We start from the raw sequence: 15,863 nt of genomic DNA, 5'->3' as shown, positions 1-15,863 counted from the left end.
AAGGGAGGAGTGGAAAGGACTTTCTGTCCATCAATGTCCATATCATTAATAAATATCTTGTTGGTGTAAAATATGATCCTGTCATGTGGAGATGTTTTACGAACACAGGCACCTCAGAATTTTGTACAAGTGGATAGGTGTGTAAGAATGTGTGACCTGGCTGATTGTGTTTCATTGGCCCCAGGTTTGCCATGTGATGAAAGTGTTGTCTTGTCCACACTGAAGGCCAAGGTTTGATATCCACTTTGGTTCATCTGCAGTGACCATTCTGGGTGTATAGTGCTAGAATAGAATCCCTCATGCATTCATTGTACCCCAATGGCATTGAAGAGTAATGCAGGATATAAAGTAACAAATATTAGATTTTACTAGGATTGTTGCACATGATATCACCACGCTGAATTACTTACAGTCTGCCATGGTGTAGCTGTAATATTGTTGACTCTGGCTCAAAATAACATTCACCCCCTGTGTTCAATGGATGTTTATAGATCACCTAGCCAGTGACTTGTGCTGCTCTCTGTCAGGTACTCCCAACATCCACTCATTCACCCCCCGTGTTCAGTGGATGTGTATAGATCACCTAGCCAGTGACTTGTGCTGCTCTCTGTCAGGTACTCCCAACATCCACTCATTCACCCCCTGTGTTCAATGGATGTGTATAGATCACCTAGCCAGTGACTTGCGCTGCTCTCTGTCAGGTACTCCAACATCCACTCATTCACCCCCTGTGTTCAATGGATGTTTATAGATCACCTAGCCAGTGACTTGTGCTGCTCTCTGTCAGGTACTCCCAACACCCACTCATTCACCCCCTGTGTTCAATGGATGTTTATAGATCACCTAGCCAGTGACTTGTGCTGCTCTCTGTCAGGTACTCCCAACATCCACTCATTCACCCCCTGTGTTCAATGGATGTGTATAGATCACCTAGCCAGTGACTTGTGCTGCTCTCTGTCAGGTACTCCCAACACCCACTCATTCACCCCCTGTGTTCAATGGATGTTTATAGATCACCTAGCCAGTGACTTGTGCTGCTCTCTGTCAGGTACTCCAACATCCACTCATTCACCCCCCGTGTTCAATGGATGTGTATAGATCACCTAGCCAGTGACTTGTGCTGCTCTCTGTCAGGTACTCCAACATCCACTCATTCACCCCCTGTGTTCAATGGATGTTTATAGATCACCTAGCCAGTGACTTGTGCTGCTCTCTGTCAGGTACTCCAACATCCACCTGGAGACAAAGATCGGGGAGAAGAAGGAGCGCTACATCGTGGTGTCGGCTGTGCAGAGTGAGGAGGACCTGAAGGCCAGAGAGAAGGCCAAGATGGATGCTGAGATGGTAAAGCTACTTAACACTTCAACTCAGTCAGTCCCAGACCAACGCGACTATTTGTAGATATTGACCATATTTTGTTTAATATTAGTGTAGTGGGATATCCAGACTGATCAATCAGCTCTGAATACGCTGAAGATCACATGACCAGGTACAAACTGGCCTGTGAGTGATTTCTTGTAAATGATGTAGAGGAATAATGATCTTTGTTTCCAGGCCGAGGTGGACGAAGCTGTTGGTTTCTGTAAAGTCACACAGATGCTGTCACAGTCTGTGAGTAATCTGTTTTCTGACATTCAGATGCAATTATATTGAAAAGAATACATTGTAGGTAGAGGTAGCCTATATTTTCCACAAGACCACTGTCACAAATTATGATGTATATGGTTTTGCTCTTTACTTTTTTCAATGTTTTGTAAAATAATGTCTGAAACATATGTAGCACATGTGGTGTCTTGTGACTGTTCGAGACATGCCTCTGTTCACCCAGCTGTGAATGGGTACCCAGTAGGATGAGATGGTAATGTGACCTAACCTTCTAGAGCCTCATGGGCAGCTTGCATGGTATACTCCCCAGGGAACTGAGAATGAAATCGAGTGCACACCGATCCAGTGACTGGAGTAAAAATAGTGTAGTGCTTTGAGCATGCAATGTGCCACTGTTAGTCGCTGGCTTGCCTAACTTTGTATGAAGACATGATACTTTTATGAATAACAACTTCTTTAATGTTTGTAACAATGTTTCAGGGCAACTTCTTGCCTCTTCATCAGGGCCGCCTTTGTAGACCCCCATTGTTACAGTGTAATATTGGTGTCTGACTGTCTGACTGTCTGACTGTCTGCAGGGCAAGCTGGTCGTGGGGCACAACATGCTGTTGGATCTCATCCATGTCATCAACCAGTTCAACTTCCCCCTGCCTGAGGTAGTAACCTTACCATAGCATACACCAAGTAGGAAACAGGTGGTTGAAAGTCACAATGTCACCAAAATCTAACAAAATCTGTCAGTGATATATGCATATGAGTATCACACTAGAAGATAAACGTACTGTGTTTTCAATGTAGAGCTTGGTTATCCGTAGACTGGGGTGGTGGGGCAGCCTAGTGGTTCGCTTGTCATGCTGACGACCCGGGTTCGATTCCCCACGTGGGTACAATGTGTGAAGCCCATTTCTGGTGTCCCCCACCGTGATATTGCTGGAATATTGCTAAAAGTGGCGTAAAACAATACTCACTATCTGTAGACTTGTCCTCGGCGAATTGAATGTAGAACCAGCATTAGGTTTCAAATGTTTACTTTAGCATGGTTAAGTCTACAGGTAACCAAGCTCTACCTTGAAAACACAGTACCCCCGGTATGCTTATCTCCATTCAACCATGACAACACTAAACAGGAATCATTGTCCTTTGTGAAAATATTGAGTGAAGTCCCCTGTTTTGAGGACCCATGAAGATTCCGGGGTAGAATAGGTCTTCAGCAACCCATGCTTGCCGTAAAAGGCGAGTGTGCTTGTCGTAAGAGGCGACTAACGGGATCGGGTGGTCTGGCTCGCTGACTTGGTTGATGCATGTCATCGTATCCCAAATGCATGGATCGATGCTCATGATATTAATCACTGGATTGTCTGGTCCAGACTCGATTATTTACAGACCGTCGTCATATAGCTGGAATATTGCTGAGTGCGGCGTTAAACAACAAACCAACCAACCCCTGTTTTGAGTGGGAGTCCATCTGAGTTCAGGAAAGCCTGATTATAGCATGTAGCCAGTATGGTGCTGTATATTGTCTAGCATTGTTCTTCACGTCATCCTACACAGGAAGTGTAGCAGAGCTACTTCGTCAGCCAGCAAGAAGTCAGCACTCCTCAAGATAATTAAGCCTGCCTTGCAAAGTTTACTTCTACACTGAATAAAACTGTATGAAGTCAAATCAATTAATGGAATTTAGAAGTGATACGCATAAGAGAGAGGATTTGTGGATGACAACTTCTTTATTATGAGGAACACATATTTCGGTGTATATGCTTACTCCTTCATCAGGTGTTATGAAGCCATCGTGATGCAAAAAGTATGACACCATGGTCAGATAGAATAGCACTCAATTTTAGGCTTGCTGTTCTTCAAAAAAATTGAAATACACTCTTATTCCATTTGCATCATGTTTACTGCAACTCTGCATTTTGCGATCTAATATCATACATCATTACTTCAAAATTCTTAATGAGATTGAAGTAGTTTTCTGTAAATATTAGCTTCTACGGTGATGCAGCCATTAAATCAGCTGTTTCATTCAGAGGTGGTTATTGTAATTTATAACCCCTGATTGACCAATCAGGATTGACTTTTTTAAATCATGGTAGGATATGGTGTAATGGAGGTTTTGGTTACACAGAACTTCAATTCCATGACAGAAAACTACAGAGTTGACACACAATACAATCCAGGACCAAGACACACCAAGTGATTGTTGTACAGTTGCTTTTAGCAGTTTGTTGTAATAGGACCCGTGAAGATCCGGGGTAGAATAGGTCTTCAGCAACCCATGCTTGCCATAACAGGCGACAATGCATGTCGAAAGAGGCGACTAACGGGATCGGGTGGTCAGACTCACTGACTTGGTAGATGCATGTCATCGATCCCAACTGTGTGGATCAATGCATGTGATGTCAATCACAGGATCATCTGGTCCAGCCTCGATTATTTACAGACCGCTGTCATATAGCTGGAATATTGCTGAGTGTTGCGTAAAACAATAAACAAACAAACTGTTGTAATATAGATGATACAGATAGCTGTAAACATGAACAAGTTGTGTCTTTGTGTTATCAGTGTTTGGTGATTTCTCTTTCAGGAATATGAAGATTTCAAGGCAATGGTGAAGTGTTGCCTTCCCCGGTCAGTGATGGAATAGTGTTACTTCCACTACGTGCATTTCTCAAACAACTATCACAGCAGTTCATGATCCTTAGTATTAGGTTCATATTGTTTTCAAAGGAAGTGATATATTATTTGCTTGAGCCCTTAAGCATGTTGTGTATGTGATGTCATACTCTTTTAAGTGACTTTGCATGTTTCTCTGTTTATCCACTAAGTAATCCTACATGTGTTAATTCAGGGACAGGCTTGGCCCATAATGCAGTGCCAGGGCCCTACGAAGTGGGTATTAGGTTGTTACAATGGCGGCTGAGTATACATAGTACAGTCAGCTCCACCTAGGTCCAACTCCAGATCATCTCAAAAGTATTTTATGAAGTTGAATGGATAATGAATGATAATGCCAATTTCCAGCCTTTGGAGTTTTTTACGTTTTTTGTTTTGGCTTGGTTTAAGGATCCAATTTAGATTAAGGTGGTTTTATTTATACCATTGCTTTGAAATATATAATGATATCCATCCATCCATCCATCCATCCATCCATCCATATACCCAAACCAGGACAAGATTTGTGAAAAGAATTGTCAGCTACCAATCCATATGAAAGTTTGAGGTGATTAAAAACAATCCAATGTATGTTATGTTTGTTTGGACCTTCTACCGACCTTTTTCATTATCAAAGTCAATAAAAGCAGAACAAAAAAAAGATCTGGCTCCAGAAGGTACGAGGGGTGTTCGTTAAAGATTTCCCCTGACCCACTTCCAATGGACCTAGTGGAATGAAACTTGGCATAGGTATTAGTCTTTCTCCACATAGGAACCACCAAGAGTTACACACTTCTCCCATCATTTTATGCAACTATGGAGACCTCGCTTGTAAAAGCCCTCATTTTGCGTCTCAAACCAGGACTTGTCTTCAGAAATCAGTGTTACATCATCAGTGAAACGTTTTCCCTCCAAAAAATACTTCATGGTTGGAAAGAGGTGGAAGTCAGATGGTGCAAGGTCAGGAGAGTAAGGAGGATGTGGAAGGATTTCATAGGCACAGGACCGCGCTTCTGTCTGGGCAACATGAGATATATATACGTCGGTCTGCCAAAATGGCGGTCTCAACTTGATGGATAGTGTCCTCATCAATGGCTGAATGGGGGCGACCAGGAATGGCAGCTGTTTCCACAGATGTCCGACCACACTTAAACTGGCGATGCCAGTGTTTAACAACGTCATATGATGGGGCATCTTCCCCATAAGTTGCTTTCATTTCATCGAAAGTTTCTCTTGGTGTGCGACCTTTCAAATATAAAAACCTTATCACTGCTCGGTATTCTACTGGCTCCATTGTCACACCCTACTCGATCATAACACCTGTAAAAGTGGTAAGATTAATAGTTCGGTGCTGCAAATTCAGACATAACCCATAGATACATGTATCATTACACATGTGAAATTTCAACCAAATATGATATCCCTAAGAGGGTCAGGGGAAATCTTTAATGAACACCCCTCGTATTTGTCTCTACTGTGAAACCTGTATTAAAAATTGTGTTGGTATGTTCTTCTTCAGATTGCTGGATACAAAACTGATGGCTAGCACTGCTCCATTCAAGGTAAATATGACATGGATTATATTATTCTTCAACTCTCCGATGATTTATGTTCACTACGTAACTGTACTATGTAAATCGGTGTGTTCTAATGATGTGATATACTGATATAACTCCCTTGTCACCAGGTTAATAATGTTAAGATCAGAAGTATAAGGAGTTTAAAAATATTCAATTTTGGCAAAATTAGATACTATGAATACAGCCCACGTTTTTTTTATCTATGACTCAGTCCCCAAACCTGAACACTGTGACTGAATCAACATGTACATTCTATACTGCTATACTGGTTCAACTTCACTCGCTCAGCAGACAGTTTAATTAACAGGATTTGCATTCTTTACTTTGATTGTTTCATCAACTATGGACGAATGACAGTTTATATGGATGTTTATTTCTAACTACTTTCTCTCCCCCCAGGACCTCATCATCAACACAACATTAGGAGATTTACGCAGGACTGTTGAAGCTAAACCTTTTGTAAAGCCCCAGGTTGGTAGGTAAACCTATAACCATGGTAACAGCTGGGAGGATGCTGCAGTCAGTGTATCAGATGCTGATGTCGAGGTATACTAGTGCTGGGCAGAGTGAGTGAGTGAATGGGTTTAATGCTACTTTGAACAGTTGTATCATAGCATGGGTGTATGGACTGAGGTGCCTTTGTTGAAGACATTATAGTATTGCCCATGATTGTTGAATTAAGTCATTTTGAGAAACTTGAAAGGTACAAAGTAGTGGATGTGCATTGGTCTTGCGTAGACAAAGAAAGGACAGTTCATGAATACACATGAATTCATCAAGATTTTTTTCTCTCTCTCTCCTTTCTTCAACTTAATTAAAATAAAATCAGTTTCTTTATCATGAATCAAATTGTAATCAAATTGTAATCATGTTAATTAGGCCATGACACATTTGCTATTGTTTGTTTGTTATGTATTTTTTATCTGGCTCAAATTAACCTTTTTTCCCACAGAATTACTCCTGGTGATGAATAAGAAACCAATTCTTCTTGTGGCATTGATAAATATAATATCCGTATTCGATGTAAAAAGCGCTCAGGGCGCTCTCAAATTTTGAAATAGGGGGCTCTTATTAGAATAAAGTTTTTGAGAAAAAACACCAGAGTTGAAAGATTGAAAATTTTGTGGTTTATGCTGACAACCTGAAATGATACAAAATAAAAGTCTGTGTGTATTATACACGACAGATATATTTATCCCAAAATTAATTGCCCATAATTAAGGTGCATATAACACACGAGTGCGTATTATACACGAATAAATAAGTCTTGTGTACATTGATCAATCGGAAGGGGTGCTAATTGGGATTGTTCACTTGCCAATATATTGGCAAATATCACCGTGGGCGCGTATAAGAGCGGGGCGCTTATTACGTCGAATACAGTAATCAGAAATAGGAAGAGTTAATGATTTTGATACAAACTCAGTGCAGCCTTATTGTTAGGTTTCCCCTGTTCATCAGGGAAGAGGGGCCCAGGTGGCCCAGGTGTCTAAGCCCCTGTAGTGTGCTGTGCAGAGTTGCATCCCTTTTGCATGCCAGAAACTTATGATCCTGGTTCGAATCCCGGTTCGCCCCGATTATGTTTCTAGGTTTATCAGCACCATACCCGTGCTCGTGGCTTCACCAAAGTGGTAAAGATCTGAGATCTTCATTACTCCAGTCTTTCCACCCACACTAAGCTGACACGCCGTGATATAACTGGAATACTGTTCCAAGTGTCATTAAACGCAACTCACTCACTCACTCACTCACTCACTCACTCACTCACTCACTCACTCACTCATGTCATATCATATACTTCATTTCAGAAATTAGAAATGAACATAGTGATGTGGTTGCCATGGTTACTGTGTGTATTCCAGATCTCCCTGAGGAGTATTCCAGCTATGGTACATCGACAGAGTTTCTGCATGAGGCAGGCTACGATGCATACATCACAGGGGTTGCATTCATAGGCATGGCCAACTTTCTTGGTGAGGACCAACTATATTCATTAACTTGGACAATATCACAATCATATAATAGCAGGACAGTGCATGCATCCAGGAAATTAAGAGGATGTTTCTTTTCTAATCCACATAAGTTGCTGTACCTAACCCACCCACCATGTTGTGGACAGTGAGTGTTTATGAGTAGATGTCAACAATATTAGACAAAGTGCCTCTGAGACAGGGCAGATCAGGAGCGAGAGATAATGATACAAAGAGAACTTGGACAAACACTTGGTTGTGAAATCACGCAAGAGAATATTTATTATTCATTGTAGTTGATGCTGTTGTGGTGATATACAGTACTACTGGTTGTATCCCATCTGTGTAACTTTTGTTAGGAATTATTTTTTCATGTGGTTTAGATTTCATAAATTAGTTCTTTTCCCTGACATGTTTGATGTGTATGTTATGTAAATTTGATAAAAGTCGTCACTTTTATTTAAACCCATTTAAATTTAGTTATAAGATCTAAGGTAGGAGTTGTAATAAAATAGGTGTAAACTTTTTCAGGTAAATATAGGTCTTATGTATTAAAGCAATTCCTGTTTTCACCAGGTACATATCAGCAGCCTCCAAAAGACTGGATCTCTCCAGAGTCTCCTCTCATCGAGCCTTTTGTCAACAAGTGAGTAGACCCACTTTCATAAACCCTCCATCCTATGGGGATTTGAGGTCAGGACCTAGGTCCCCAGCAATCATGCTTGTCTTAAGAGGTAACAAAATGGATTGGATGTTGAGGCTGAGTAAATTGGTTGATTGCATGTCATAATATCGATGCTCATGGTGTCAATTACTGGACAAGGTAACTGCCACTTATTTCTCAGATTTTTGAATCGCATTACAGGGTTCTTCTTCTGCTCAACTGTTCAGTTACCGTGTCCACAACTTATGTCAATTTATGCTTAGATCTATAACAACAGTGATGCCTTCAGTGGTCTACCCAGGGGATTAGTCCCTGACAGCCATTCATTGTGTAACTTGGTTTATCCAAACAGGATGTTAGGCATGAAAAGCTAGTTTCAGACATTGTTATTTTGATTTTCACAATGTCAGGATGAATCGTTGTTTCACACGCTCAAGAATGTATGCAATATTTGTGTAGGATTAACAGAAATAGCCACCCATTTACACCTTTTATCTGATATTTGATTGTGGTGGTTCTTTAGAACCACGCCCCTAAATAAGTTTTAAAAATTGTTTTTTCTTTAAGCCAATTACGGAGCGTATGATTTCAGCACTTTCTCTTGGACATTTAAAGACTCTCTACGAATGTTATGAATTGTTTTCTCTCAGAAAATGGCAATGTATCTAGGAAAACTGATAATCGCAACAAATTCCAATAATGCTTTTCACTTTACTTGCCCTATAATTTATAGACAGTAATCTACAGCATTCTGTTAATATGAAACCTCATGATTGTTTATGCTCAGCTGTGATAACACATGTGCTTACTGTAAGGAGATAATCCCTACTTGGAAAGGTTCTCCCCAGTGGACAGCCTGATCTACACAGGTTTCATATATCAAGCTTTCACCACCTCACAGACACCATTTAGGTTCTTACAGGAAATTGGGACCATCCTGAAAACATTTTTTTTCTTTTCTTTTTATGATTCATTCCTTGAGCATAACTGCCATGTGATATTGTGTTATAGATTGTTCATGATGAGGGTCTATGACATCCCCTATCTCAATCTGACTGGACCCGATGGTAAGTACTTCCATCAAGTGAGTACACTCTGCACCCTCTTTACCTCCACCCCACACAGCTGGATATATCACTCAAGACAGTGTTACCTACCACCTCATTAACACCACCCCACACAGCTGGATATATCACTCAAGACAGTGTTACCTACCACCTCATTAACACCACCCCACACAGCTGGATATATCACTCAAGACAGTGTTACCTACCACCTCATTAACACCACCCCACACAGCTGGATATATCACTCAAGACAGTGTTACCTACCACCTCATTAACACCACCCCACACAGCTGGATATATCACTCAAGACAGTGTTACCTACCACCTCATTAACACCACCCCACACAGCTGGATATATCACTCAAGACAGTGTTACCTACCACCTCATTAACACCACCCCACACAGCTGGATATATCACTCAAGACAGTGTTACCTACCACCTCATTAACACCACCCCACACAGCTGGATATATCACTCAAGACAGTGTTACCTACCACCTCATTAACACCACCCCACACAGCTGGATATATCACTCAAGACAGTGTTACCTACCACCTCATTAACACCACCCCACACAGCTGGATATATCACTCAAGACAGTGTTACCTACCACCTCATTAACACCACCCCACACAGCTGGATATATCACTCAAGACAGTGTTACCTACCACCTCATTAACACCACCCCACACAGCTGGATATATCACTCAAGACAGTGTTACCTACCACCTCATTAACACCACCCCACACAGCTGGATATATCACTCAAGACAGTGTTACCTACCACCTCATCAACACCACCCCACACAGCTGGATATATCACTCAAGACAGTGTTACCTACCACCTCATTAACACCACCCCACACAGCTGGATATATCACTCAAGACAGTGTAACCTACCACCTCATTAACACCACCCCACACAGCTGGATATATCACTCAAGACAGTGTTACCTACCACCTCATCAACACCACCCCACACAGCTGGATATATCACTCAAGACAGTGTTACCTACCACCTCATTAACACCACCCCACACAGCTGGATATATCACTCAAGACAGTGTTACCTACCACCTCATTAACACCACCCCACACAGCTGGATATATCACTCAAGACAGTGTTACCTACCACCTCATTAACACCACCCCACACAGCTGGATATATCACTCAAGACAGTGTTACCTACCACCTCATTAACACCACCCCACACAGCTGGATATATCACTCAAGACAGTGTTACCTACCACCTCATTAACACCACCCCACACAGCTGGATATATCACTCAAGACAGTGTTACCTACCACCTCATTAACACCACCCCACACAGCTGGATATATCACTCAAGACAGTGTTACCTACCACCTCATTAACACCACCCCACACAGCTGGATATATCACTCAAGACAGTGTTACCTACCACCTCATTAACACCACCCCACACAGCTGGATATATCACTCAAGACAGTGTCACCTACCAACTCATTAACACCACCCCACACAGCTGGATATATCACTCAAGACAGTGTCACCTACCAACTCATTAACACCACCCCACACAGCTGGATATATCACTCAAGACAGTGTTACCTACCACCTCATTAACACCACCCCACACAGCTGGATATATCACTCAAGACAGTGTTACCTACCACCTCATTAACACCACCCCACACAGCTGGATATATCACTCAAGACAGTGTTACCTACCACCTCATTAACACCACCCCACCGACTGGATATATCACTCAAGACAGTGTTACCTACCACCTCATTAACACCACCCCACACAGCTGGATATATCACTCAAGACAGTGTCACCTACCAACTCATTAACACCACCCCACACAGCTGGATATATCACTCAAGACAGTGTCACCTACCAACTCATTAACACCACCCCACACAGCTGGATATATCACTCAAGACAGTGTCACCTACCAACTCATTAACACCACCCCACACAGCTGGATATATCACCCTAGACAGTGTTACCTACCACCTCATTAACACCACCCCACACAGCTGGATATATCACCCTAGACAGTATTACCTACCACCTCATTACCTATACCCCACATAACTGGATTTATCACTCAAGACAGTGTCACCTACCAACTCATTAACACCACCCTACACAACTGGATATATCACCCTAGATAGTGTAACCTACCACCTCATTATGTCTCCCCCAGAATGGAGGGAGACATATTGTTTTTGGCACGGTTCCCGTCGGCGTCGGCGTCGGCGTCGGCATTCCCACCGTTTCCGGACCATAACTCAGAAACCGTTTAATATTTTTTCGCGAAACTTTGAATACACATTAACCCAGCACTGAAGTGGTACCTTTTGCTATTTAGAGATTTTTGACATTTTTATTTCTTCTCGTTTCCATGGAGATAACTTGAACATAGACTCTGAATGGGGGTAAGCTTGGTTTCCGGACCATAACTGGGAAACCGTTTAATATTTTTTCGCGAAACTTTGTATACACATTAACCCAGCACTGAAGTGGTGCCTTTTGCTATTTAGAGATTTTTGACATTTTAATTTTTTCTCGTTTCCATGGAGATAACTTGAACATAGACTCTGAATGGGGGTAAGCTTGGTTTCCGGACCATAACTCGGAAACCGTTTAATATTTTTTCGCGAAACTTTGTATACACATTAACCCAGCACTGAAGTGGTGCCTTTTGCTATTTAGAGATTTTTGACATTTTTATTTTTTCTCGTTTCCATGGAGATAAGTTGAACATAGGCTCTGAATGGGGGTAAGCTTTGTTTCCTGACCATAACTCAGAAACCGTTTAATATTTTTTCGCGAAACTTTGTATACACATTAACCCAGCACTGAAGTGGTGCCTTTTGCTATTTAGAGATTTTTGACATTTTAATTTTTTCTCGTTTCCATGGAGTTAACTTGAACATAGACTCTGAATGGGGGTAAGCTTGGTTTCCGGACCATAACTCAGAAACTGTTTAATATTTTTTCGCGAAACTTTGTATACACATTAACCCAGCACTGAAGTGGTGCCCATTAGTTGTTTGAAATTTCTAGGAGTTCTATTTTTGTCTCTGTTATTTAGTAATGGAGGGTGGGAATGAAGAGATGGGGTTTAACGTGAAGTAAACGAATGAATGGGGCTTAGGGGAGTGGGGGGAGACATATGTTTTTACGAGTAAAAACACTTTCTAGTTACCTATACCCCACATAACTGGATTTATCACTCAAGACAGTGTTACCTACCACCTCATTAACTCCATCCCATGTGACTGGATGTAGCACTATTATCTATAACTGGCTGTATGCTGGTCTCAATACTTAATGAGGTCATCACAGATTATAAACGTTGTTTGACAGATTCCCCACTTTCTTGCAGTGATCCCGCCTAGGGAGCATGTGTTCCATGTCACCTTCCCTAAGGAGTGGAAGTCACATGATATCGTCCACCTCTTTGCTCCATATGGTGAGTGTTCTGGACCTGTCACTGTCAGAGTAACTGTCATGTGATTCCCACACTTTTAAACTGAACCTGAGGTGCTAGGGCCACCTTAATCTTGATAAAATACTGTGTATCCCACCTGGGATGGAAATACATTTATAAATCTCTTATACCCCACCATGAAGAGGACATGCTGTATGTGGATTTCTGAGCAGGAGAATAAATCCCTTATAACCCGCATCAAAGCAAAAAGCTGCACGCTTTTTCTGAGTCAATGATCGTCACGAGACATAGCAAAAGTTAACCTCAGCTCAATACCTCTTGCCTTCTGCTCATGGTATAAACCTTACGAGGAGGCATTAAACCCCATGTACCCTGAATGATACTGCTACACCTTATGTTGTAATATTACAACACAATGCACAGATATATCATACCAGGGTATATGGAAGTATGTCAAAGTTTGAACATCATCATCATCATCATCATCATCATCATGATAATAATAATCCTTGACATCACACTACTACAGGCAGATAGAGCTGTAACACTCCTGATTGTAGTGAAAAACTACATTCCTTCACTTGCTGCGGAAGCTGACTTCATCACAGAGAGTGCATGTTATGTGTGTCTATATCTTCATCACATCATCTGTGTACATTGTAGGTGGTGTGTCCCTGTCGTGGATCAACGAAACATCAGCCTTGGCCGCCCTGTTCAGGAAAGAAAATGCTCCTGCAGGTTGGTTAACAGTGTTTTAGACAATAACTTACTAGCTGCTACAAAGCCTGGGGATCTAACCAATAGGAATTAATTTTAAGCCCTGACTGAATTAAAAATAAATCATGTGCCTTATTAGTTCCCAAGGGACAAATATTTCATGTTTTTAAGCATTCTCAGTTCTTCGAGGTCTCGTATTACACTATGTCCCTCATATCACCTGTGACTGCACAGGGTCACTTTGCTGTGTGGCTGCTATATGTAACCAATGACAGAAGCGTAGCCCTGGCTCCAGCGAGAGGATAACCAGGGAGCGGTGACACCAGGCTTAGATTGTTTCTTGCTTGACAATGTGTGCAATATGTGCGCCTTGCTGCTGTCCGGGCATGGAAGGTTTGCACAATCTTCCTGCATGGGGTAGGCTCATTTGATGTATAGTACACTACGTTTATAACGAACACGCTTATGACAAACCGACAGATATAACGGAGTGTTTTTTTGGTCCAAATCATATGTTGTATATTTTTTATCATATCAAATTGATGGATATAACGTACATGCTTGTAACGGATATAGTTAACTCACTTTGGGGTCCCATGTGTACTGTGTGAATGACAATCTTCATGTTTATAACCACGCGTGGCTGTTCAAAGCAGCAATAAAGAATTGAACGCTGGTGATGAACTGGATTAAGTACTGGCACCTTGCCTTCAATTTGCACCCTCTACTAACAATTGACTGTAGTGTCTGTATGTCAATGAAACTGTCAATAATTCATTTATAATATGCAGTTACTTATGTTATGTATTTTATGTCATTTATGGGATGTCTGGCAGTCGAAATACTTACAACAAGCTATGGTTATATTAGTTATACCACAGTTACATTAGTGGTCCCTTTGAGTTTGTTATAACCGTACTTTACTGTACATGAGTATGTGGTCCCTTTGAGTTTGTTATAACCGTACTTTACTGTATATGAGTATGTGATCCCTTTGAGTTTGTTATAACCGTACTTTACTGTACATGAGTATGTGTTCCCTTTGAGTTTGTTATAACAATACTTTACTGTACATGAGTATGTGGTCCCTTTGAGTTTGTTATAACCATACTTTACTATGAGTATGTGGTCCCTTTGAGTTTGTTATAACCGTACTTTACTGTACATGAGTATGTGACCCCTTTAAGTTTGTTATAACCATACTTTACTGTACATGAGTATGTGATCCCTTGAGTTTGTTATAACAATACTTTACTGTACATGAGTATGTGATCCCTTTGAGTTTGTTATAACCGTACTTCATGTTTTCGCGTGTGATAGAGGAACACAGTGCATACTCTCCAGTGAAGTGTTGATCATGGATACTGAGTTGAGAATAGTCGTCCACATGTTCCCCATGGTCTTTTTGTGTACGAAATGAGGGGAAGATGCTGGTTGCTGATCGCATAGCGAGAAATCAGCTCTTTTCTTAAACCATCATCTACAATGGACATCCTGTTATTATTTACTAATAGCCATTTTGCAGAAAATATTAACCTTTTATGGGCTTAGCCTGAATTATTTGCCAGTGAGGTCTACCATATGACTGTCCCGATGTCAGTTCTCCATGGAGGCAGTGGGGTAGCCTAGTGGTTAAAGCATTCGCTCATCACACCGAAAGCCTGGGTTTGATTCCCCACATGGGTACAATGTGTGAAGCCCATTTCTGGTGTCTCTGCTACAACATTGCTGGAATATTGCTAAAAGTGGCGTAAAACAAAACTCACTCACCATGGGTAATATTGATGTGTCCATCTCGTCCCATGTGATATTGTCACTAACTGCCAGATCTAATGTGTAGTGTCATTTGTATTGGCATTTTCTTCTCATCCCAATTAATCAGCTGACACGCTACTCAAAATTTAGTCTTTGTTCTTCAGATGATTATTTTTCTAAATGACATCATGAATTTGTTTTTGAAAGATTTAAAGATTTGGACATATGCTCATCAGAAGGAATGGAATGTTTTGAGACAGTAGTATAAAACACTTAACACTACCGTCATCCCTCTCTTTGGAAAAAGGGGCGGTCGGGTAGCCTAGTGGTTAAAGCGTTCGCTTGTCATGACGAAGACCCGGGTTCGATTCCTGACATGGGTACAATGTGTGAAGCCCATTTC

General features: G+C 41.3%; 1 protein-coding gene across 1 annotated transcript in view; it reads left to right on the top strand.

Moving 5' to 3' along the window:
• LOC124144582 (poly(A)-specific ribonuclease PARN-like) overlaps nt 1-15,863 on the top strand; it is a 32,801-nt gene that overhangs the window by 11,780 nt on the left and 5,158 nt on the right. Inside the window, exons 9-19 of the mRNA XM_046514071.2 lie at nt 1,221-1,344; nt 1,555-1,611; nt 2,184-2,261; nt 4,190-4,233; nt 5,777-5,819; nt 6,237-6,312; nt 7,700-7,810; nt 8,384-8,453; nt 9,483-9,538; nt 12,923-13,009; nt 13,652-13,726. Of these exons, the coding sequence (XP_046370027.1) occupies nt 1,221-1,344; nt 1,555-1,611; nt 2,184-2,261; nt 4,190-4,233; nt 5,777-5,819; nt 6,237-6,312; nt 7,700-7,810; nt 8,384-8,453; nt 9,483-9,538; nt 12,923-13,009; nt 13,652-13,726 (821 nt within the window). The remainder of the gene's footprint in view (nt 1-1,220; nt 1,345-1,554; nt 1,612-2,183; nt 2,262-4,189; nt 4,234-5,776; nt 5,820-6,236; nt 6,313-7,699; nt 7,811-8,383; nt 8,454-9,482; nt 9,539-12,922; nt 13,010-13,651; nt 13,727-15,863) is intronic.

The sequence above is a fragment of the Haliotis rufescens genome, unplaced genomic scaffold, assembly GCF_023055435.1.
Source record: "Haliotis rufescens isolate VD_foot unplaced genomic scaffold, xgHalRufe1.0.p SCAF_11, whole genome shotgun sequence".
Classification (NCBI taxonomy): Eukaryota; Metazoa; Mollusca; class Gastropoda; order Lepetellida; family Haliotidae; genus Haliotis; species Haliotis rufescens.
The sequence above is the reverse complement of the archived record's forward strand: the minus strand, read 5'-3'. Positions and strand labels throughout refer to the sequence as shown.